This window comes from Pseudorasbora parva, chromosome 6 (genome assembly GCF_024679245.1).
Source record: "Pseudorasbora parva isolate DD20220531a chromosome 6, ASM2467924v1, whole genome shotgun sequence".
Taxonomy (NCBI): Eukaryota; Metazoa; Chordata; class Actinopteri; order Cypriniformes; family Gobionidae; genus Pseudorasbora; species Pseudorasbora parva.
The window spans coordinates 20357892-20382634 of NC_090177.1; the positions used below are offsets into that span (position 1 = coordinate 20357892).

Consider the following 24743-nt stretch of genomic DNA (forward strand, 5'->3'; position numbering starts at 1 on the left):
CACACAATTCTTTTGCTTAGCGTTTTTCTACATTTTTCCTCTTTCTTTTTCTCCCAGAACTTAGTGCTGGGTCAGTGTTGTCACATTAGTACAATATGATAAAGTTACTACTGGAAGAAGGTTTACACATACATAGTGCTTTTATTGCATTTAAACCAAAAGAAAACCTCAAACACAAAAACAAAATAGTGCAATCATATTGATTTCCCTTTATTCTGTGATAAACCCTTTAGTACAAGCCAGGTTTTCACCTTTCTTCCAGAGTTGCATACAGTACAGTAAATTGTGATAAAGAACAACATAAATATCTAATAAAATAAACAATTAGCCTTGAAAATATACTTTGGAGACCCAAAGACATAGTTTTTGACTATGTACAAAAATCACCTGGAAGGACATCAAGCACATTTTCAATTGGGAAGAGCTCATTGTGCTTGTCTCTCTTTCGTGTTGCTTTATATGCAGTGATTCACAAATTGACAGATTTAACATGGTCCCAAATAACTTTTTTTCTTTCAATATATGCAAATAATATTCTACATGTACACCTTAAACTAATATAGTCATTTGTTTGTGCATTTATATATAGATGAGGTCAATGAATTTGAATGTGCAATCTGTATATACTCAAGCAGATGGTTTGTGATGCTTTATATAATTCTATGCCCATTACATCTCCTTATTCAGTTTACAGTACAGTGTATTCCTACAAATGTCTGATCGTTTGTCATGCATAGTCATGATTAGGTGCTTCGTTGTACAATGGGATTGCATATGCATGTATGTGAAGAGTAAAACGAGTGAACATTTAGTTGAGATTGTCTTGCAAATTAAGACATGTCATTCTGTTTTGTCTGATATAATTTGTAAATGTCTTTGTTATTGCATGGAATAACAGCAGCAAGCAAAACTCAACAATTACAGAAGCAGATATGTCAGCAAGATCATCATGCATATTAGTGTTGATGGTAAAACAAAACAAAAATAGGACTTATCATCAGCATTTTGAGATTCTCAAAATACAGAAAAATAAGGATATTATTAAAACGTGTTCTGAAGCAATACGTACCCATATTACACTGAACACTTAGGTTATGTACAGTGATACTTGTGTGACTAAAAACACAAAAGTTTGCAAGGGTCTTACTTTTACAACCACATAACCACTAGATGTCACTGCAATTTAAACAATTAGTATAGGGCAGTGGTTCTCAACTGGTTTTACTTCAGCTGACCCAACACAGCACCAAGATATTTTATTGCAAAAAAGAATGTCCTTAAAATCAAACCTTAAAATGTAATGATAATAAAACATTACATTAATCAAATATAATTATAAGTAATGAATATATTTATTTTTTATTTATTAATTACAAATATATTTTTAATTAATAATAATTAAATGATTAGTTCACCCAAAAATGTATATGCATATCTGACTTTCTTCTTTCAGACGAACACGGTCAGTTATATTTAAAAATGCTGGCTAATCTAAGCATTATAATGGCAGTGAAGTCCATAAATGTGCATCTGTCTTAATAAAACTTTTCCACCGGGCTCCAGGGGGTTAATAGAGGCCTTCTGAAGCGAAGTGATGCGTTTATGTAAGAAAAATATAGATATTTAAAACTTTATAAATTAAAGGATTTAGATTCCGAGGAATCTCCTTCCGTATTCAACTAATGGGAAAAGCGCAGCTCCCGCGCCTTTCGCAGTTTAAAATGCTAACGTCTGACGACGATGCGTTCTGGAGCCGCGTGGAACAGTTTTATTAGGGACAGATGCACTTTTATGGGCTTCAAAAATGACCCAACAGTCACTGCCATTGTAATGCTTAGATTAGCCAGCATGTTTTAATATAACTCTGTCTCTGACTGTGTTCGTCTGAAAGAAGAATGTCATATAGGCTACAGGATGGCTTGAGGGTGAGTAAATCATGGGCTATTGTTTATTTTGGGTGATCTAACCCTTTAAATCACTAAAATTAGGGCAATAATTCACAAAAACGCATTGCGGCATAAACCATGTTTCATTACCAATACAGTTGTTACAAATAAATGTAGTTTGAGAGAGATTTTCTTCTAAAGAGGCTTATTTTGTTAATTGTTTCAATGATGAGAGCATGTCAGCCAGCATATCCAGGTTGGTAAAAACTACATTTACTTTGTACCAAAATGACATTTGATGTTTAATGTTCTCCTTTTATAAGTTAATAAGCCTTTTTATTCTGTCATCCTCCTAACTATTCATAATTATATGGTTAGTTGCAATGTTACTGAGCCCCTCACATGACAGGGAGGAAATACAATATTTATAGGCCTATATCATGGCCACGATTTAACAATTCATTCTTAAACTTACGAATATGTCAACACACTTTACTAATAAATTTAAGTAATTTACTTATTTATTTTTTACAATCACTTAGACACATTTCTCAAAGGTCAGTTTTTAAAAACAATTATAATTGCTTTGCATATGAATAAAATGCATTCAGTGACTACATTTTTCAAATTACATCACTCTAGCAAAATTAAGATAAAGGGGAAATTTGCACGTTTACATTTGCCTATTCTTTTCAAAACTGTTAAATTTAAGATGTAGCTAAACACCAACACAAGTGTTAGTCTTTGAATTTCATTATCATCTACACATGTAAACATGGACTATATTAACATACATCATATACATAATTTACCGTACCAGATTTTTCATATTAATAGAAAGATATGGACATTATTCAGATGAAATTTGAAGTAAATTGGGTCAAAATAATATGGTGATTCAAAGCATTTTTGAAAGTGCTGAAAACCGTTCTTTTTGCCGTTCTTGTTGGTGGCGGCTAACCTGGCTTCTCTTGAGACTCCCATGCTTCGCAAAAGTTTCTGTGATTGATTCAAAGGTAGTTTGAAACCACGTTTTTGAGACATTGATACTGCAGCTTAAAGAGAATATACTCAGAATTTGCATGAATGAATTTGCTCATGGTTTGTCTTAAAACAACAGACATATAAACAACATAACATTTTTACCACAGGGGCATAAGTGACAAATTGTGCTTGGTGCTTTGAATTAGAGTTGATTTGAGACATGTATGAAGTGTTTTGGTAGTTTTAGTCCATTTTTGGATGTGAAAATATCTTGTGTTCAAAGCATAAAATGGTTAGGATTACGAGAGAGCCTGTGTGAAGAGTTTGAAATAAATTACCCAAGTACTGAGAAATGTGTCCTAGACCTAGAGAATGCAAGGAAATAGTGTGCAAGATAAAATAATTTGTTCCCTTGAACAAATTAGTTCAACCACAATTTACTAAAACTAGGGAATTAATTACATTGAAATAAGTGATGGGAAAATAATTGCTTAATTTGGCCACAGTCTGCTAAAACATATGAACAAATTACTAATTCATGGCCAGTATGTATTTTCCCCCTGCATGTCATGTGCTGGGCTCCGTCCTATTTGTATTATTTAGCATTGTTTTTATCACCTGCTGTCCCGTCAGAACAGACCTGCGACCCACCAGCTGAGAGCCACAAACTAAATAATACTGTATTAGCATGTGCAATACTGAGATCTAGGCAAAAGATGTACAAACATTCATATGGTCTGCTTTTCATTGATCTGAAAGGGTTATATTTGTGCAGTGTGGTTGGAAATACGGATGAGTTGACATAAACCTAAAGATTCCATGCAGTGGATACAGTAAAAGGACAGAAGAAAACAAAAACAGGACGTAAAGGAAAATAAAAACATTTTAAGTAAAAAATTGTCCCAACTATAATTTGAGCGTTGTGCTACATAAAGCTTATTGGGTTATTAATTATGAGCAAATTATCTTTGACTATTCATCAAAATAAACTGAATTGTGCAAAAGCTACGTTCTGATAAACCTTGAAAACCAACCGAAAGCAATGCAGGAGGTGGAAACTGAGTGAGCTGACTGGTAGTTGTGGCATGCGGTGGTATGAGTGCTCTGATGCCAGTGCCAGCCTCACCCCAGAGATAAGAGGCAGGCTGGCAGAACCTGGCTGACAGACGGCACCCACCAAGGAGGTTGGGGAAATCCCTGTTAATCTCAGCATGGGTCTCGGCAGGGACATTCAGACCAGTGGAATGTGTGTATACTAGAATGCGTGTGTGTGTATGTTGGCTGAAGGCCTGCAGCAAAGCGCTCCTGAGATGTAAAGGGCGACACGTGTGTTAGTGCACGGAAGGGTGTATGTTGTCACTGTCAGTGAGGCTGGGTTTGGTCCACTTCTCCTCTGGCCCTCATCTCATTCTCCATCCCTCCGCTCCTCCTCTTTCTCTTCAGGTGGGCAGCTGCTCTGAGCCCCATCTCATTCTGGGGCAGTGAGTGGCTGGCCTTTAAGGAATATTCTGGGGGTCTTTCTGGAATGTTCTGTGTCACTCTATGGCAATCAGAGAGCAGTGGAGAAAGTAATCCTTAGGATTATGTGCTCCCTGATAAAAAGCTTACTGTCACTTGTTATTTAAAGCTGCAGTTCATAACTTTTTTGTGTTTACGTTAGTGTTGTAGTAAAAGTAAAACAAAACTATTAAAACTTTTTTTTTTTAGGTCAAATAACATTATAAACAAACTTAAAATAACACGACAATTAGAACTGTTCCTTGGCAGCTAATAGAAATAAAATAAGTACTAAAAACATACTGTTATATAAAGCTGCAGTCCTTAACTTTTTTGGGTTCAAAAGTATCCAGAATACATTTTTGAATTAGTACATAAGCCAGTGAACAAAAATATCTTAACCTTAGCCCCATTCACAACGGTAAGATTATAATAATGTTATAATTTGAGTAGTACTGGTAGCTTTCCATGGGAAATTTGAGCATGGCGCAGTTCGTCTTTTTTATCATTACGTCACTTCTGTGTACAGAAAGGAGGAGTCCGGGCTAGTAGGCTATCATATATAAGGATGCTGCAGGTTGCGGATCATTTATCATTTATCCTTTTCTCACAGATAATTAAATGTATCATTTTGAAAGTGGATTGTAATCCACAAAGGTTGAAACGTCAATCGTCAATAACAACTGGAGATTCACCCATAGTCAAAAGCTACGGAAAATGAAATCTACACACTAAATGTACTGTATGTAGTCAAGCAGTGCTGATGTTGTTAACATTAACAATTTAAGAACAAACTATAACAATAATAATAATTTGCACGGTGATCTAAGTGATCATTAGATTCAAAGTACCATTGGTAGCACAGTATATTGTAATTTTTTCCTTAGTTGGTCACTCAGAACTAAAGTGGTAGAAGTAACTTACTTATTTAGATGGCATTTTCAGGTAAAAAAACGTATTTTAGTAATTTGTCCAAGACGTACAATCTGTGACTCCAAAGTATAGTATCCACACCGGTGTGGTGAATGAACGGCAGACAAATATACTCCTCAAAACATTACATTTATCCGCGCTGAGGAGCCAATGCGCGATGCACATAAAAATGATAATTCCGCAAATAACTGCAATTGCAGTTTTCAAACGGAGATGTCGACAAAGAGGCAAAACTCATATACTGCAGCTTCAAAAGTGCACTAAATGTTTTGATTGTTTTGCGATACGACCGCTGTTATACTGACATCTAGTGGTGTGGAGGCAGCATCACACCAAATAAGTGTTTCTGTTAGTGTTGACATTAAGTAAAATAAACTATTAAAAATATATTTTTTATGGTAAAATTACATTATAAACAAACTTTAAATACCATGACAATTTGAAATGTTGCCTTGGCAGCTAACTGAAATTAAATAAGTATAAAAATATAAATTATATAAAAATATTTATAAAAAGCTAATAAAAATGTCAAAAGCACAAATTTACTAACTATAAAATTAAAATACAACCTGAAAATATACAAATAAAAGCTAATAAAACTTGTTACAAATGCTATTGTAGAAATGTCAATTAAAATTAAATTAAATTACATGGATTCATTGAATCTATTCTGAAAGTATCCAAAAATAGGATATGTTACCGAGATAAAGTGAAGCAAGGATTAAAAAACAATAAAAAGGGAAAAACAGATATAAAATGAAACTTTTATTTGTCTAAGACATTACTTTAAAAAAGAAAAATATCAAAAGTACATTTCTTTATGTGTAAAACCATTTTTAAGTAAGTAAAATGAGCATGTGTACCTATAAGATTTTTGTTGTTATTATTATTATTACTAATATTTAACAATAAAAAAAAATAATGTTTGCAAAATAAACCCTGACAGGGAAACACACATTGACAGTAATGCTCTTTAAAGGGCTCATGATCTTAACTGATAGAAATCATTCCAACACTCACCCTTATTTGTGGTATTACTCATTCAATTAGCTCCTGTGTCTCTGAGAACTAGGGGTAGAAATGGAGAGGGCATTTAAGATCAATTAAGAAAGTGAAATCCATGCATTTAACATTTAAACACTCACCTGTTGGCTAGAGTTAGCTGAGGGTGGTGTAACTACATTTTGCTCCACTAGAGGGTTCAGAGGGGTGGAGCCTGGCAGGTGAGTGGCACGCCAGTATATATCTAAATATTCGGCCAGGTGTTCGCAGGCATCCTCCAACTGATTCTCATCCAGTATAACATCAAACATTTCCTAATGCAAGAGCAAAGCAGTAAGGATAAGCAGTAATAATGCAGGATATTGCATCTGTTCATTTGTTGCCTCGATTTAATGTCCGTTAAGGAGCTGAATGTATGTGCAGTATTGGGACTTACTGGTGGGCACTGTGCTAGTTTATCTCCAGCCATCATTTGCACGTTGAGATGTTTGCTTTGAGATTTCCCTCTGGACTTAACGAGTCTTTGAAGGACCTGATGTAGAATTAATGACAGAGAAAATAAGGGACAAAAATAGGAATAATGCATCATGGAATTCTGAAAGCATATATTACTTTAATGAGCTGTATGTAAGAAATCTATTTCAATTAATCATAAAATGGGCCTGATATGTCACTAGACATTAAGAATTCATGTTAATTTCATGTTAATTATCACTGACAGTAGTCCGGCCAGGATATTGTAATTTAAAAGTTTCAAAACTGATGTTAATGTTGTCATGTTGTGTTTTGGCCTGAAGCTCCACCCTCCACCTATCTACCAATCACGAAGTCAGTAGTGTTTCGGCATCTTGGTTGCCAGATCTGCTCTAGTAACCACAGCTGCAGATACAAACGTTCCTGCTGGATCCTGCAGCCTATCTGGCAACCTCGAGTCATGGGGGAGGGGGAGAGGGGATACACCGCTCTACAGTCATTTGAAAGTAATTGCAGTACCAGTTTTGGCCACAAGCTTACATACACTTCCTTTAATAATATAATAATTAAAATAACACTCTTTTTTGAACTTTTAAACCTTGTGGAAAATGTGTCTATTATCAATGTTCAACAGTATATAGATTTAACAGATTTCTTTATGGTTTTTATGAACCAAGGCCATTTTAATCAAAACTCAAATTATGTATTTTGTTTGATAACTTTGTGTGATTTACCACACTCATTGGTCTTGCTAAAACAAAAATAATATTTAAATAGCACAGGGCTCGACATTAACGCTTGTCCGGGACAAGTCGATTTTTTGAAGGGACAAGTGAAAGAGAATTTTACTTGCCCGACGGACAAGAGCCTGATTAAAACAAAAAATAACTAGCGAATCACCTGATTCACATCAGAATGATTGTGCATTAATTTAGTGTAAGTGCCGATCGATAGTGGATAATAATATATAATGAAATAACGATAAGTTTGCGCTGTTGACGCTCGTGCAGCCTCTCGAAGAGAAATTACAAGATAAGCTTTGAAGCTGTTTCCTGAATACAATCACGACTGAAAGTGACACTGATTTCATATGACAGTTACATAAACAAATAATTAATATTCACTTACATTAACATTCACTTAAAGTCACTTACATTTTAGATGCAATATTGAGTGTGTGTTCTATTTCAGCAGCGAAAATCGTTCACAGCAGAACCTTAACTTTTCCTCACAGCAACAAGTGTGTTACTGAACGATTCAGCGTTTGAATGAATCGTTTGAATGAACGACTCGAATGACCCACTCATTAAGACGGTCACCTGCTGCCACCCACTGGAGGTTTAGTTTCATGTTTAAACATACTTTCCAACATGTTATTTGTCTATTCAAAACTACAAATCTCAAAACATTATTTAATGCAGTTGTAATTTTTCAGTGTAAATTATTTAATTTGATTGGTAACAGCCCTTATAGTGTCTTATTTTAATGTAATGTATTGAATCAATCAAATTTAATAATATAAAATGAAACCTGATGCAAAGCCTTTATTTAATAAGATTAGGGGGGAAATATCCTTTATAAAATGTAAAAATATCATAAGTTTCAAATGATTCAATATATATATATATATATTTTAAATATGCACAAATATGCAGATTTAAGTATGTCAAAGCTGATTGAACACTGGTGAGAATATTGCTTCAGAATAATTTTTTTTTTTTATTCTGAAATAAAAAAAACTTTTTTCCGGACAAGCTAATTTTTTATTCGGACAAGTGAATGAGCGTTTTACTTGTCCGAAGGACAAGCACATAAACATGCTTAATATCAAGCCCTGTAACATATGTCCAAGGGGCAAAATAGCTGGTTGTGGTGGAAATGGTAAGTCTAAAATTATATAAATAATTTATAGTTTTCAAATAATAAATCTTGTTTATTTTTACTATTGATCATAGTTTTATGATAGTATGATAAACTATTAAATGTAATTATTTTTTATTATGGATTTGTTTTGGATTCATTTTATAATGAAGAGTCTCAGTCTGGGACAGAAAAGCACATTAAAAAAACACAAGAAATTTTCCAAGGCCATTTTACAGTTATGTGACCTTTATACAACAACACAAAAGTTGAGTTAGTTTTAATATAAATCTCTTTTTTAAGAGTCAACCATTTGTAGCTTTTTAAAAATAAATGGTATTGCACCTTTGGAGAGGACACTTTCACATAGACAATGATGGGAGCGAGGGAGGTCTTGAGAAGCTGTGCGGGATGGTTGATAGTGTCTGCATCCAAGACCACCAACTGCAGACTTTTAGCCAACTCAAATATTCTTTCAATCTCACTCTGCACCTCCGCTGAGAGAGAGAAAGAGAGAGAGTCATGAGAACTGCGTTAATAATGAAACGGCAGATGCCACATGAGATCATTCTTACTCAAAATTCTTTATCACTCTTTATATTAATGTACTATTTAGGTTTACCCCTGTATGTTTGTCACTCACCCAGACTGGAGCGAGTGTTCGACCTCTCCATGATAGCTTTCTTATTCAGAACAGACCTTTTGGCCAGAGACAGATCTGCAGTCACCCGTGTGATAGAAATCCTGGAATGAAAAAATATTCAGAAGACTTGTAATATAGCACAAAAGTATGGACCACTTTTATGATAGTTTATGATGCTTTTTTGATATTTTGAAGCTTGACAGCCACATTACCCATTCACTTTCATTATACGTGTATTTAAAAGTACTCTATGGATCTTATTCAATACATCGTCAATCCCGCTTCCACAATGTGGGTTTTGTCTTAGCCTGATTCACTGTGGTAAGCCTGTTATAAGGGCTTATATATTAGACCTAGCAGGATTGTTTTTCATGGGAAATTGTGTACATAAACTATATTGCCAAAAGTTTTAGGAATGCCTGCCTTTACATGCACATGAACTTTAATGACATCCCATCCTATAATCCATAGGGTTTAATATGGAGTTGGCCCACCCTTTGCAGCGATAATAGCTTCAACTCTTCTGGGAAGGCTTTCCACAAGGTTTAGGAGTGTGTTCATGAGAATTTTTGACCATTCTTCTAGAAGTGCACTGATGTTGGATAAGAAGGCCTGGCTCACAGTTTCCGCTCTAATTCATCCTAAAGGTGTTCTGTGAGGTTATGGTCAGGACTCCACACCAAACTGACTCATTCATGTCTTTATGGACCTTGCTTTTTGCACTGGTGCGCAGTCATGTTGGAACAGAAAAGGGCCATCCCCTAACTGTTCCCAAAAAGTTGAGAGCATGAAATTGTCTAAAATGTCTTGGTATGCTGAAGCATTAAGAGTTCAGTTCACTGGAACTAAGGGGCCAAGCCCAACCCCTGAAAAATAACCCCACTGCATAATCCCCTCTCCACCAAACTTAAAACTTGGCACAATGCAGTCTGGAAAGTACCATTCCCGTCTATCAGATTGCCAGACAGAGAAGCATGGTTCACTCCAGAGTGACCCATTCTTTCACAAATAATTTTAGAAGCAGTCTGCATGTCTAGGTGCTTGATTTTATTAATACAAATAATTTGTTACATTTATATAGAGCTTTTCTAGGCACTCAAGCGCTTTACATGGAAGGGGAAATCTCCTCAACCACCACCAATGTGCAGCATCCACCTGGATGATGCGACGGCAGCCATATTGAACCAGAACGTGCACCACACAGCAGCTTATGTTCAATGATTTAGAGGGGTGTCGCAATACTTTTGGCAATAGTGTACGTCACTCACCCATGCGTTTCATCCTGTCCATGAATATAGAAAAGTTTGTTCCACCTATACATTGGCTTGGCTTTTCGGAAATAGGGAGAACTAGGGGATTTGAACAGTAGTAAAGGCAGCATATAGATGGCGTATTTATATCTCAACAGGTAAGCAAGTTAAGGTATTTTATTAAAAAGAGAAATGGGCAATTATAGCTCTGTAACAGAGATCATTGTCTTATTGTAACGGATTATTTTATTAGGGTTGTTGTAGTGCTGTGCTAGAATTTATTTTCGAGGAATTACTGTCTATTACAGGGTATAGATAGAGTAACGTCTTTTGCTAGTCATCTTGAGATCCTTTCCAAAATTTACATAGTGTACCTTTAAATTTTCCACAATATTTTTCAAAAATCTATTTTTTCTTCTACAGAAGTCAGTCAGCCATATGGGTTTGAAACGACATGAGGGTGAGTAAGTGATTTATTACCATTTTTTTCCAAATTCACATTTTGGGTGAACTGTTCCTTTAAGCGTAGCTCACTCACTCACTCACTCACCTCCCATCAAACCTGTGTTTCAGGAAGTCAAACAAGGCTTTCTGCATCATGTCAGTCACCTGTATCAGAGAAGATCATGAGAAAACATACACACCCCAGAAACGTTTCAACGTAGTTTAGATCTTGAGCTATTAATAGTGTTAACAAATAACCAGTGATTTTGTTGTCTAAGGAATCTACAGGGAAAACAAGGGGAACAACTAAACAGGGGATTGGGAAGAAGACTCATGTAAAAGGCTAATATAGTTTGGATGAGGTGGTTTTATTTAGACACGGTGAAAAATGAATGACTGCAGAAATAGAGTAGGGAGTCAGCAGGAGAAGCAGGTCCCTGGTGCCTCTGTTAAAGAGCTGACTGACAAATGTGTCCAGAGCACTGTGCCACAGCTGGACTTAAATATTTCACATTCGTGAATCCACATACCCATTCACATACCCACAGAAAGTTGTTCGTGACAAGTCAAACTGGCATATCAAATTCAATCTCTGCATGAACTTGTGACTTTTTTCCAGCATTGTTAACTAAATTTAAATCTATTAAAATAAATTTCTGTAATTGAAATGAAATTAAAACAAAAATAAAAAGCTACTTCAAAATATTAATAAATACTATCATTTAAATGTTTGTTCTTTATATTGTAATTTTGATGACTTAATACAGTGTATAATGTTGTCATAAGTGAGGTACAAATTAAAAGACAGTCAAATGAGTGTTGATTTCTTAGTAATGGTTTACATGTCTTTTATTCGATTTGTTCGAGTGACATACTATTATTCTTACATTGCCAGCGTGTCACGTTTGGTTTTGGGGTTGTCTCATGTTCATGTTTCATGTCTTTTATTTAACATAAACATGAACAAAATAAACAAGGCTTGACTTGATGACTTGACATAAAGGGTTAGTTCACCCAAAAATGATCATTACTATCATTACTCAGCCTCATGTCATTCCAAACCTGTAAGACCTTCTTTTATCTTTAGAACACAAATTAAGATATTTTGGATGAAATACAAGAGGTTTCTGAACCACACATAGCAGCGTTATAACCACTTTCAAGGCCCATAAAGATAGTGAAGAATTTTTAAAATAGTCAATGTGACTCAAGTGATTTAACCTTGATGTTAAGAAGCGACGTGAATACTTTTTGTGCGCAATAAAAACTAAAATAACGACTATATTTAACAAAATCTTGTCTTCTGTATCAGTCTCTTGATGATGTTCATGTTGTAAACACAGTGCAGCGCTTCCATGTTCTATGTTAGAACGCCGGCTCACTATTGGCCAACTCCTGAGTCAGAGATTATGTAAACAGTGTCAGAAATTGACACGGAAGAAAATAAATTGTTGAATAAATATATATATTTTTGTGTGAAAAAAAAAAAAAAAAAAAAAAAAAAAAAAAAATTCATAACATTAAGGTTGAACCACTGGAGTCACATTAACTATTTTAAAAAACTATTTTCTTTCTGGGCCTTGAAAGTGGTGAAGAAATCTCTCGGATTTCATAAAAAAAAAATCTACATAAATAAAATCTTATTTTGTGTTCCGAAGATCGACGAAGGTCTTATGGGTTTGAAACTACATGGGGGTGAGTGATTAAAGGTGCACTATGGAACTTTCCATCCACTGGAGGGCACCTATTCAAAACAAATGCGTAGTTTAATGACGCAAAGTGTGAGCGCAGCATCTTGGGAGATGTGGTCTTCTCATCACAGCCGGTGGAAAATAGGACTCGGGCAGAAATCACGTTCATGCATGCGGTTATTAACGTTACTGTAGTCTAAAGCAGAGCAGGACCGAGTGTTATGGACCTGAGCACAGCTGCTGGAGCAATTGTTAAACAAATACCCACCGTTGTGGGTATTTGTATACCCACAAATACCCACAACAAATAACAAACGCGAATACCGGGACTTTTATTATGACGGGACGGGACACAGTCGCCGGGCGCCTGCACAGATCCGCTCTTCCGGTTATGATTTTGAGGTAATGCTGCTCTGTTTATCATATTAGATACATTTAAGTGTGTTTAAAACGATGTTATGACGTTACTCCGTGCATTCACACTGCTAAGAGTAAAGCGCTCCTGCCAAATAAAAGCCGAAACCCAGGGTAGCGCAGATATGACGCAATTGACAGGCGGCTCCCTCAAATGCAATGCTGAAACGTCCCTGTCCTTAGTTAAAATAGCATTTTTTCTCACAATTTACAAATAGTTGGAAACATCTGGGATATTGTAGGTACTCAACTGAACAAAATATATAACACTGGCCTAGAGGTTTTTGGATATTTTACTGCAAAAATACTACATAGTGCACCTTTAATGAAATAATTAAATTTTTAGGTGAATAGGGCCAGATTTACTAACAGCTAGTGTCAGCGGAAACCCTCTTTTGGCATTAAAAAAAACTACTGCCAGGATTTACTAAAGATGCGCAGTGAACAAATTAGAGCTGAAAAGGCGTGGACAGTTATTTTTCTGGCTGACCATATTGCATATGTATTTGTATGAGTTTAACTTCCAGCCACAAAATTTATGGGAGGAGAATATTAAAATGAATCACGCAAGGTGATTAACAAAGGTTTGCGCTCATAAATCATTGCCACTTTTATGGAATTGCGCTTTCACACTAATTTGCCCTGTTTAGTAAATTTGGCCTTTAAACATGAAGTAGATTTGAACATGAACAAAGAACTCACCAACAGAGGTTACAGAGACAAAGCTAGACCAGGAAGAATGGTAACATGAGGGCTATTTATACACAAAGAGTAATGAGCAATAAGAAACACCTGTGAACAATCAAGTCAGTAAACCAATCACAAAACAGAACAGAGAACACATGACCTGAACAACCAATTAGAACATTACACATGAGGCCAGGGAAGCACAGGACAAAACCAGTCCCAATTTGCATACTATCTGTCCTGTGTTCAAAAATAGAATTAGTACATCGAAAAGATTGTGTACTATTTCTGGTGAGAATCTGAAGTGTAGATCGATACACATTCTTGCGGCTAATGTTGCCCACATTACGTTTGAATCAGTTTTGACCGCGACTCTGGAAGACTTGGAGTTAAGCTATTCTCTGAGAAAAGAACAAAGAGCGGCACTGAAGTCATCCTTAAGAAGGGAAGATGTGTTCTGAGTTTTGCCGACCGGATACAGCGAAAGTTTAATCTATCAACGAGCTCAGGTTCACCTTCGTTGCTCTGGTTGGTTGTAGCGCTATCCAATTGCGTGCACGCCGTGCAGAGGGAGTTTGAAAGACAACCGTTTATCCCACCCATCGGATTGAGCCCTGTCAATGGTGAGTTTCCAGACCAAACATCTTGATGTGGGTCTGGCTTGTCAGGCTACATGACTATGACTAAACTTTAAAATAAAAGACATGAAACATGAAACAAAACCCCAAAACCAAATGTGACAGTAACTGTATTAGGAACTGACACATAACATTTACTCATCAAACTCTACTTTTACTTGATTGGTGGTTGTTAATTCTAGACCCTTTTCGAATTTACCTCATAGCCTTTCAGTGAGGGGCCGACCAGAACAACAGGCCTCATGGATGGAACTACATCATAGGGTGGAACGTGCTCTGTCTGTAACACACACACACACACACACACAATCTGAATCTTAACTAACATTTCTCATCTAATGAGTAGCCTCAAGGATGCAGTTTCCATAACACAGCATTAACATATCTTGCAGTAAATCGTCTGAGAGGCCAGACACTAACTGAATATGTAATACTACTTTTTGAGGGACTGTGTTCTGGCATTATGGAATCAAGAAAGCAACTTTAACCACCTACCTGCTTCTGCTTCTGTTTGGCTTGTTGAAAACAAGAGAAAGGTATTTAAGAAAATCTGAAATATGCTGTTTGTGTGCAATTGAATTTAACAAAACAATTAAAGGGGTGGTTGCATGCGATTTTTATTTTATAACTTTAGTTAGTGTGTGTGTAATGTTGCTGCTTGAGCATAAACTGTATCTACAAAGTTGCTGCGCTAAAAAAGTTCAATACAAACGGAGAAATTGTCTTTTAAAGTTATGGCAGTTTATTGGCTACAAAAACGGCCGGTTTGGACTACAACAAGCTTCTTCCCGGGTTGGTGACATCATAAACACTTGCTAGTCACCGCAGATGGGACTTCTGCCCGTAATGGTAAGGGGTGTGGCGTTTCAAGACAACCTGTGCTGAGCACTTAAGCCAATAAAAATACATGAAACTACATTTGGCCATCTAACCAATCTAAGACCATTGTGTTTTTCGGAGGGATGGGCTTCATAGAAGGAGGAAGCAAACGAACCGGAGACAGCGGTGTGGAATAAAGGTAAAATATACGAAAAATATGGCGTTTAAAAAAAAGAAGTATTATGACATGTTATACTGCGCCCCATAAACACAACCAAGCCTAGAAAAAAAACACGGAACCACCCCTTTAATTAAATGACAGATAAAAGCAGGATATGCCCTGAGTGGAAATGAGAGCTAGCAGTGGCTCAATAGTACTGGCGTTACAGTAAGACAGTGATGTGTGAGAGTATTTAAATACCTCTCACCTGCAGAAGGAGGAGTAGACCTCCAGCCCCCAGATGACGCATTCCCTCCAACTTTCCTGTTAACAACATGAACACTTTAGAAAATATAGGATGAGACATGCAGACAGCTTAATGTATGTTATCAATGCTTTGAACTCAGAATCCCACTCGGCACTTTTCTTATTAATATCAAGCGCAATTGCACCTGATTTCAGCTTTTGATTTCAGAAATCACAGCATTTGAAGGTAGAAGCGTTTATCTCTCACCTATGGTATAGTTCACCAAAAATGAACCAGTATACTAATAATAATAACTGCTGCATGTTGAGACATGGGTTAATTCTTCGCTTTAAACAATCCTTTGTACAAAAGAAACTGCTGTTATTGTTTCTAAAATATACAATATTCACTATTAACTTTTAGTTTATTTAGTTTATTTATTTTGTCATGCCAGCATCTTTAGCTATTTTAATGGAAAACATCATGCTTAAGGTATTACAATTATAAGTGGATAAGTAAGATATTTAAAGGGGCGATGAATTGAGAAATCAACTTTCCCTTGAGCCCTTTCCCTTTCAGAGCTGAAAACTTCCTTTTTAGTCAAAGAAAAGCTTTTACCCTCTGTAAAAAAAATACTGGGTTAAAAACAACCCAAGTTGGGTTGGAAATGGACAAACTCAGAACTTGGGTTTGTTTTAACCCAGCATTTTTTAGAGTATACACCAGGCCCAGAAAACGATCGTGAGCTTCATCCTTACGTCATCGCATGACGAAACACACCACAGCATGTGTAATTCAGTAACCCTGCCCACCGACTCATGGAGCTGATATAATAAACATGTGGAAGAAGATAGCAACAAACTTATGTGAGTAAAATGTCTTCTTTATATGTAATAGTACTTGTCCCGGGGCTGTACCAGACGAAAACGTACGCCCGTCGGCAGAAATTCTTTCTTGATCTGGGCACACGTGTGTGTGTTGCCGTGGTTCATGCTTCGTTCATATTGACTGATTTTGCGGGTGCGGGCCATGTAATACAATCGTGGGTGGATGAGAAATAAATCATTTTGTTTGTTTGATAAAGGCAAGTTGCAGTTGGTGCTTTTAAAATAATCTCTCTCTCATGTGAACTGAACTGACAGGGGTATAGATATGACAGCAGAGCTGAAGCTCATTAAATATGCAAATCTTATCCAATTCTAAGCCGTGGGCGTTTACTTTTTAAGTCTCCATTGCGTCACATCCATCAAAACCCAGCGTTCAGAACAGAGCCTCAAAACCAGTGTAGAAAATCGCCTATTACTTATTAGTTATGATGTTTTTGAATGTAAAAACCATAGCGGCATCTAGTAGTGAGGTTGCGAATTGCAACTGCTTACTCTTCCCTTTCGAAGCACCGAGAAGCTACGGTGGTCGACAGGGATGGAAATTAGCACCTGCCACCAGCCAAATGCGGGTGATTTTGAGCTGTGGCGGGTAAACTCGCTTCACCTACCGGCCACCGTGGCGGGTAAATAAAAATAGCATGTTTCCCCTCATTGTAAACTTTGTTCAATGCATGCAAGTACGGACGTATTTCTGAATATGACCAGTCATTTTCGCCGTCATTACCCGGATGTAGTGCCAGAAGACACGAATAAGAACTCTCGCGCGCTGAGAGAAGATCTGTCACTGTGATTCATCCGAAAGCGCGCGCACGTCTCACAGCGCGCAAATATTGAGTTCTCTTTCAAGTCTTGCGCTTAAACGGACAAACTCACACAAAAAGTATGTAAACATGTCCATCTTGATGAGTATTCAAGCAGACATAGTCTGAATATGCCTTAAGTGAACTTTATACAGTTGAGAAAGACGAGCATATTCTTCTATTAGGTCTTAAAGGGGCAGTAGCCTTCACTGCTCTGTTTAATGTCAAACAAAAGGACATCACTCACTGGTCTTGATTGAATAGCTTTTGTAAGTTTAATAAGGATTAATCTTTAATTTAAACAGTTAATTATGGAGTTATTTTACATTTGATTACTTTATTCAATTTCTGTACCTTTCTGCAGGCCAGTAGGTCTGTACATTATTATTTAATGAACACATGATGAGTGAGGTCAAGTTAAACATTTTAGTTTGAATTTTATTTTATACTGTGGGTTGTTGCAATGTGCTAATTAAATATTTGCATAATTTGTAATTGATTTATTATTTGAAACTTTAATATAATTAATGTTGTTGCAATGTGCTAAATAAATGTTTGCATAATATGTAATTGATTTACCATTTGAAACTTTAATATTAATTAATGCAATTGCAATGCCTTGATTTTTAGTAAAGTTACACAGTCATAGCATTAGCCATAAATGCAATGGATAATTGGCCTAATTTCTTTTAGTGTTTGGGTTTCAGCCAATAATTTTTATTTTGGTGCATCCCTACCGACAATGTTCTGCTTGGTATGTCATCAACACGCTTCAGAAGATGCCAAAACTAGTAGTTTCATTGTTGGTACTATAAACCTAAAACTGGAAGCCATAAAAGACCACGAATCATCCAAATGCCACATCCAGATAAAAAAAAAAAGAGTGCACAGATCCCTAGATTTTGAAATCTACCAGCCACAGTGGCCGGTGGACAAAAAAGTTAATTTCCATCCCTTGTGGCCGACAGGACAAAGATGTCGTCGTCTTAGACAGCAGAGAAGAGAAGGTTGAGCTCTGAAGAGCAGTTTGTCCATTTAGGACAAACAAGCCTCTATACAGTTTTCAATGATGACTAGATATGATGAGATGCAATGGTAGTTCAGACCTCTGAGCTGCTTTCTGTTCCTGCTTGATCCGCATGGCCTCCAGTTTAACAGGGCTGGGGATGAAGGCAATATCTGCCCCCTCCTTCACCAGCCTCCCGATCCACCAGTCATTATTATACTTCTGTAGATGAGAGACAATGTGCTCAATTAAACACTGAAACATTAGCTTACTGTTAACTTTAGTTCATTAATCGCTTCCTACCTCTTTTATATGTAGAAAATCTTTGGTTTCAAAGTTGATGGCAGCACCCTGAACCGGACAGTCTTCATCAAGAGCCCCACAGTAGCTGACATTGGTTCTCACTGCAAATGCCACAGGTTTGGTCTACAAAAAACAAAAGAAAGAAAACATTAGAAAAGTTAATGTTATTTAAAGATATGTAATTGATAGTGTAAATGTGTGAGAAGATGAACCTTGGCTCTCTCGAGCTGGAGGTGGGCTTGGCGCTCGGCCTCACGCCGAGACGCCTCCTTGTCCTCCTCCAGGGACAGGTCGGAATCCGATGGTCTACTAGTGTAGGAATCAGCTGAACTCTGCAAAAAGTACCAGTCCAATGTGAAAAAATGCTCTTATATATTTTATTATAATAAATACTTTTGTTTACTTTTGTTTTGCTCTATTTTCAGTTTTATAATGACAAGTCGTGGAAGATTTTTAACATAATGGATATGACAATGTCAATGTATTGTCTTGGTGGAACAGATCTGCTATACCGCTGCTGATATGATTTGTAGATTATTGCTGCTGCTGCAGAGCAAGAACAGGGCCTTGCTACTCCCAATACAAACACTGATACACTGCTGTGGCCTGTGAGACATACTGCTGCTGCACAAATATCATATATAAAATGATCCTTTGCATATGGGTGGAGCTGGAGAAGGTGGACGGTTCCAGAATACTATGAAAATGCACTGCAAACTGATATAGTAAACACTCACGAGCCATTTAAATGTTGAGATGCGACAGGTACATCAGCCTGTGCCATGTAGTAAATGATGTAAATGTCATCAGGTTGTATTAAGGATTCATCAGTCTATGCCATCTAGAGTTTAATGACAGAATTTGGTATTTTTATCTGACACACAGCAATTGCTGCAAATGCTCTTCAGCTGTCATGTTATTTGTCATGCAAATAAAGCCCCTTAAATTGAAAAGAAAATATTTATAAAAGCAATATTTATAACTTAAATGCATCTGACATGTTGAAATTTATGTCAAATACCTGCATTTAACCAATCACTTCGATCAATAAGAATAATTTTTATCAACAAACAAAAGCCATCTTTACATTTTCGACAACGGTGTATGCGAAGACATGGTGTTGTTTAATGCAGCTCAAAGTTGACATGTATTTATATGACAATTGCATATTGTAATAAATAGCCACCAAAAAGTATATAAACTCAATTACAATGTAGGGCTGTAATATTATGAAAAATCAGTATGGATGAATATTGCTCTTGATATGGTAATAATTATTATGTTGACTAATAGAAAAAATGCATTCACAAGCTCAACAGAAACGGGTGTGATTGGTTATGATGCTCAATGCTGCAAAAAAAGAAAAAAAAGAAATCTGATGCAACATGAGCAGATCTAAATGTAATGCCGCAATTAACACTTTTTTTTATTCTTTTACGTATTTCACTTTAATCACGACAGCCATATTTTTGCCTAATTTTTGCCTCAAGCCCCCATTAATTTCCGACCCTACAAATGCACCGAAAGCAAAACACTCACTGACCCTAAACAAGTATTGCAATCTTCCATTCCTCTGATCTCCCCTCCAGACCAGCCTTTTTCTCTCGCTCTCTTTCCCTCCAAAATCCAGAACACAGTGAGGATATGATTTAAATATCAAAGGCAGCCGCAGGGCGCAGGTGTCTGCGACACCTACCGTTGAAAGAGATAAAGCATAATTAAGCAGACACCGGCTAAGATAAGATTCTTATGTGCGATTAAAATATACCTCCCGTCTAAATGAACATGTTAATTAAAAGGCAGCCCTGCTATGGGAGGCATCTCTATCACAGAGCTATCCTGAACCAGCTCTTGGATCATCTACACCATGTTCATCTCTTTCATGTGTTCAGTTTAGAAATAAATGAAAAGAAAGATAGATAGAAGAGGGCTTTGAAGCACAACAACACACAATATCAAACACATTTTTCTTTATTTTGGTCCACTTTTATCAACAGGAGGTGACAGCGATGTAGGGGTCATCCGCATTAGCGTCGGAGTACTTGCACTACCAACAAAGATGTGACACATTTTGTGTTCCATGCACAGCGTACATTAACTCTGAGTCGTTTTCAGATGACCCAACAGACGCTCAGTACCTGGATCGATAATGTAATCCTTTAAAAGACACAATGCATAGCAACCTCACCCGCTAAGAGTATTTCCACAACACCTCATCCACTTATAACACATTCTATCCATTAGACATTTCCAGAAAAGGCTGCACACAATACAGTATATCGCTTAAATAAAACTATTAATATTAAAAATGTTGTGTGTCATCAGTTACAAAGCATAACTAATTAGCATGTTTAACAGACAGTGGAGAGCACGTGAAAATTCATATATTTTTAGTTTTTTTGATAATTTTTTTTAGTTGCAAATAAAAGTGAAAGGTTAGGTTACACTTTCTTTGAAGGGGTACTTCCACGCTTTTTCATATTAAACTATGTTATTCCCTTAACTAAAACGAGTTGATAAATACCTCTCTCGTCTGAGTGCGTGACGATCTGATAGCATATGGCTTATCCCACTAAGCCCAGTTCATTCACTATGGTACCAAACGTTTTCCCTATTTAAATACAGTTACACGAATAGTTGAACAGCCTGGTGACATAAAATAACTATAAGATAACTAAGAGAACTATAATGTATGGCGGAGTAGCACTTCTGAGAGTACTTCGACTCGGCGCAGTAAAAAGTCCCAGATGAAAAATCCTCCCTCACATCTCCCGCTCCCTCTCTTAGTTCTGTCACTTCTGTTTGTACAAAGGCTTTCACAAGATCAAAGGTATAGTTCACCCAAAAATGAAAATTAGCCCATGATTTACTCACCCTCAAGTCGTCTTAGATGTATATGACGTTCTTCTTTCAGACAAATAAAATCAGAGTTATATTAAAAAAGTCCTGGTTAATCCAAGCTTTATAATGGCAGTGAATTGTTACCTCATTTATCAAGTCCATAAAAATGAATCTATCTATCATATGACTGCTCCTCACGGCTCCAGGGAGTTAAATAAAGGCCTTCTGGAGTAAAGTGGTGTATTTGTGTAAAAAAAAAAAAAAAAATCTAAAACTTTATAAACTAAAATAACTACCTTCCGGCGGATATCCGTACGCATCAACCCTTGAACCCTTGACGCATGCATATTGATGAATGCAGAAGCGCAGAGGATGGATCAAAACAAAACTGGTCATGAATTAGAGTCTAAAATGAGAATTTTAAAAGAGAAATGGTAGAGGATTTCGATATAAAATAAAGGCTTGAGTTTGTTGCCCAGCACTATCCGCGAGAGGCATCAAAGCTTGCGATGCTCCATCGCGTCAAGGGTTACTTTTCAGCTGAAAGTCGAATTGTGTACAGCTTTCCGGCGGAAGTTAGTTATTTTAATCTATAGCGTTTTAAATATGGGTATTTTTATTACACAAATGTGCCACTTTGCTTTAGAAGGCCTTTATTAACCCACCGGAGCCATGAGGGGCAGTTATATGATGGATAGATGTACTTTTATAGACTTCAAAATCAAGGCAACAATTCACTGCTATTATAAAGCTCGGAAGAGCCAGGACTTTTTTAATATAATTCCGATTTTATTCATCTGAAAGAATAATGTCATATACAACTAGGATGACTTGAGGGTGAGTAAATCATGGGCTAATTTTAATTTTTGGGTAACTAACTCTTTAATATAATAACTTGACATACTTGACATCAGTTTATTTCCAGGTTTAAAGTAAATTTTCATTCCCAGATTTTAAACGGCATTGTATTTTGCATTTCCTTTGAACTCCGCAGCAGATATTGATGGAGATACATGTGAATGTAAATGTTGGCGGCTTTGCATTTAACACAACTTGTTGTGCAAGTTGTGCATTAGCAGCACACAGTCAACAGGGGGCGAAAAATCAATGAACCTCCCCTTGTCTACAAGGCTTGTTAGATAACAGTCATTCATTCTCCTATACTTCAAACGGTTTCATGCCCTATTTTCATTCATATTGTCAGAATCTGAATCCCAGTTTCCTGTATGCCTGCTGCAATGTGTTTGAACATGCAAGGATGTTAGCGGAGATTTGGATGTGGACAGGGATCACAGAAATCCATAAGAATCAATGCAACACACAGAAAGCATAGTAAATAAACGCACACAACAGTGAATTGTTGCATTCTATATTAGTCTGTATAAGCACTATCGGATTGTTGAACTACAGAGACTGCAATTCAGTAATTTTTTTGGCCCCCTTGAGTTTATTTTAAGGGATTTTAGGTGATTTTAATAGTTATATTTTTTTTACTTTTGTAATACAAAACATAGAGCATGCCATGTATTTATATCAAGTGAATACACTGACCAAAAATAGAATACAATTATGAATGTTTTGCTTAAAATGGGATTAAAAATTATATATATCAAGTCAGCTACTTGCAATACAATTTAAAAGCACACCAACAGAAAGATATGAGAGAGCTAGAGATAATACATGTTCTCAATTGAACAATCGATGCAGCTGAATGCATTGAAAGAGTCTGTATGGTGGTCGAAAAGCCACGACATAGTCTACATCTCGACTGAGAATAATTTATTCAGAAAAAAGGCTTACATGAGGATATTAATAGACTATGACCCAAGCAGAATGCATGCAAAATTCATTCACTTCACCAAAGCAGCACTGATTGATTACAGAATCACATGGAGTGAAAATGTAATAGAGAGGGAGCGCGCAAGGGAAAATCAGTGAGTGAGCAAGAAAGAGAGAGAGAGAGAGAGAGAAAGAGAGAGAGAGAGAGTGACAGAGATAAAGTGCAAGAGAGTGAGAGAGAAAGCAAACTATCCCTACCTTGCAGCTGAGCAGTGCTGCGCTAGAATCGGACGCGGACATGCCTATAGAGACAGCTCGTATCGCCCTCCATCACTCTGGCCGAGCGAGATGCGAGCTGCTCTTCATGGTCAGCGGTTAACAGGCTGGCAGAGAGAGGGGAAGCCTCAGCTCTGATTCTAGAGAACGCACTGGCACTGCACTCAACGCCTATACAAAATTGATGCCCTGACTGCAGCAGCTGAGTTGTGCAGCTCACTGAGAGCAAACGCCCTCCCTCTGCCGCTGCTGCCTTTCTTCCGCCTGCTCTCACATTCAATCAGGCTCCATTTTCTCCCGCTCCACACACTGGAGATACTGTTCTGCAGCCAATGTTGCGGGGGAGGAGATGTTTACCTCTCACACAAGACACTGAGATCTCATTCTCTTGCAACAGGAAATACAGACGTGCTTTAGGAAGTGGGATGCATGAAGTAAAACCCGTCACACTATGATGCCCAAATATCTTGTCATTATGAAAAGCAAGTCTGAATAGGTAAAAAGAAATACACTTAATTACATTGAGCTTTTACACACATGCTCCGACATTACATACATCGATCAGGCATAACATTAAGACCACCTTCCTAATTTTGTGTATGTCCCCCTTTTGCTGCCAAAAAAACCCCCTGACCTGTCGAGGCATGGACTCCACTAGACCTCTGAAGGTGTGCTGTGGTATCTGGCAACAAGATATTAGCAGCAGATCTTTAAGTCCTGTAAGTTGAGAGGAGGGGCCTCCATGGATCGGACTTGTTTGTTCAGCACATCCAACATATGCTTGATTGGATTGAGAACTGGGGATTTTGGAGGTCAAATCAACACCTCAAACTCATTGTTGTGCTCCTCAAACTATTCCTGAACCATTTTTGCCTTGTGGCAGGGCGCATTATCCTGCTGAAAGAGGCCATGGCCAACAGGGAACTCGCTCAAATCCTTACGTTTACCCATTTTTCTGCTTCTAACACATCAACTTTGACCAAGTGTTCAACTAATATAGCCACCCACCAACAGGTTCAGTGATGAAGAGATAATCAATGTTATTCACTTCACCATAATCCTGTGCCTGATTGGTGTATATTCTGATAATTTTCGGTACATAAAATCCAAAATAATTTTCATTATGTACAAGCATTTAAGCTTCTGGCAAAATATTTGGTAAGCTAAAGGTAACGTGTAGTTTTTGTGGTATTGTTGGCTCTTTATATGATAAAATACATGT

The 24743-nt window shown here is 37.0% G+C and overlaps 1 protein-coding gene and 1 long non-coding RNA gene across 2 annotated transcripts in view; one reads left to right on the forward strand and one right to left on the reverse strand.

The window, feature by feature from the left end:
• The window catches only part of LOC137078617 (uncharacterized), a 52520-nt gene extending 37820 nt beyond the window's left edge, over nucleotides 1-14700 (forward strand). The window contains exons 5-6 of the long non-coding RNA XR_010905319.1: nucleotides 10953-10989; nucleotides 14610-14700. This is a non-coding gene — a long non-coding RNA (uncharacterized lncRNA). The remainder of the gene's footprint in view (nucleotides 1-10952; nucleotides 10990-14609) is intronic.
• Nucleotides 187-23832, reverse strand: cacnb3b (calcium channel, voltage-dependent, beta 3b). Its single transcript, XM_067446087.1, has 14 exons — nucleotides 23504-23832; nucleotides 18838-18957; nucleotides 18626-18748; nucleotides 18423-18544; nucleotides 15651-15706; nucleotides 14899-14918; nucleotides 14603-14683; nucleotides 11080-11138; nucleotides 9280-9380; nucleotides 8982-9133; nucleotides 6739-6834; nucleotides 6446-6616; nucleotides 6321-6368; nucleotides 187-4410 (listed from the first exon to the last, which is right to left on the reverse strand). Exons 1-13 carry the CDS (start codon nucleotides 23543-23545, stop codon nucleotides 6339-6341), a joined length of 1173 nt encoding a protein of 390 aa, XP_067302188.1. The 5' UTR covers nucleotides 23546-23832; the 3' UTR covers nucleotides 187-4410; nucleotides 6321-6338.
• Between the last annotated feature and the right edge of the window lie 911 nt (nucleotides 23833-24743).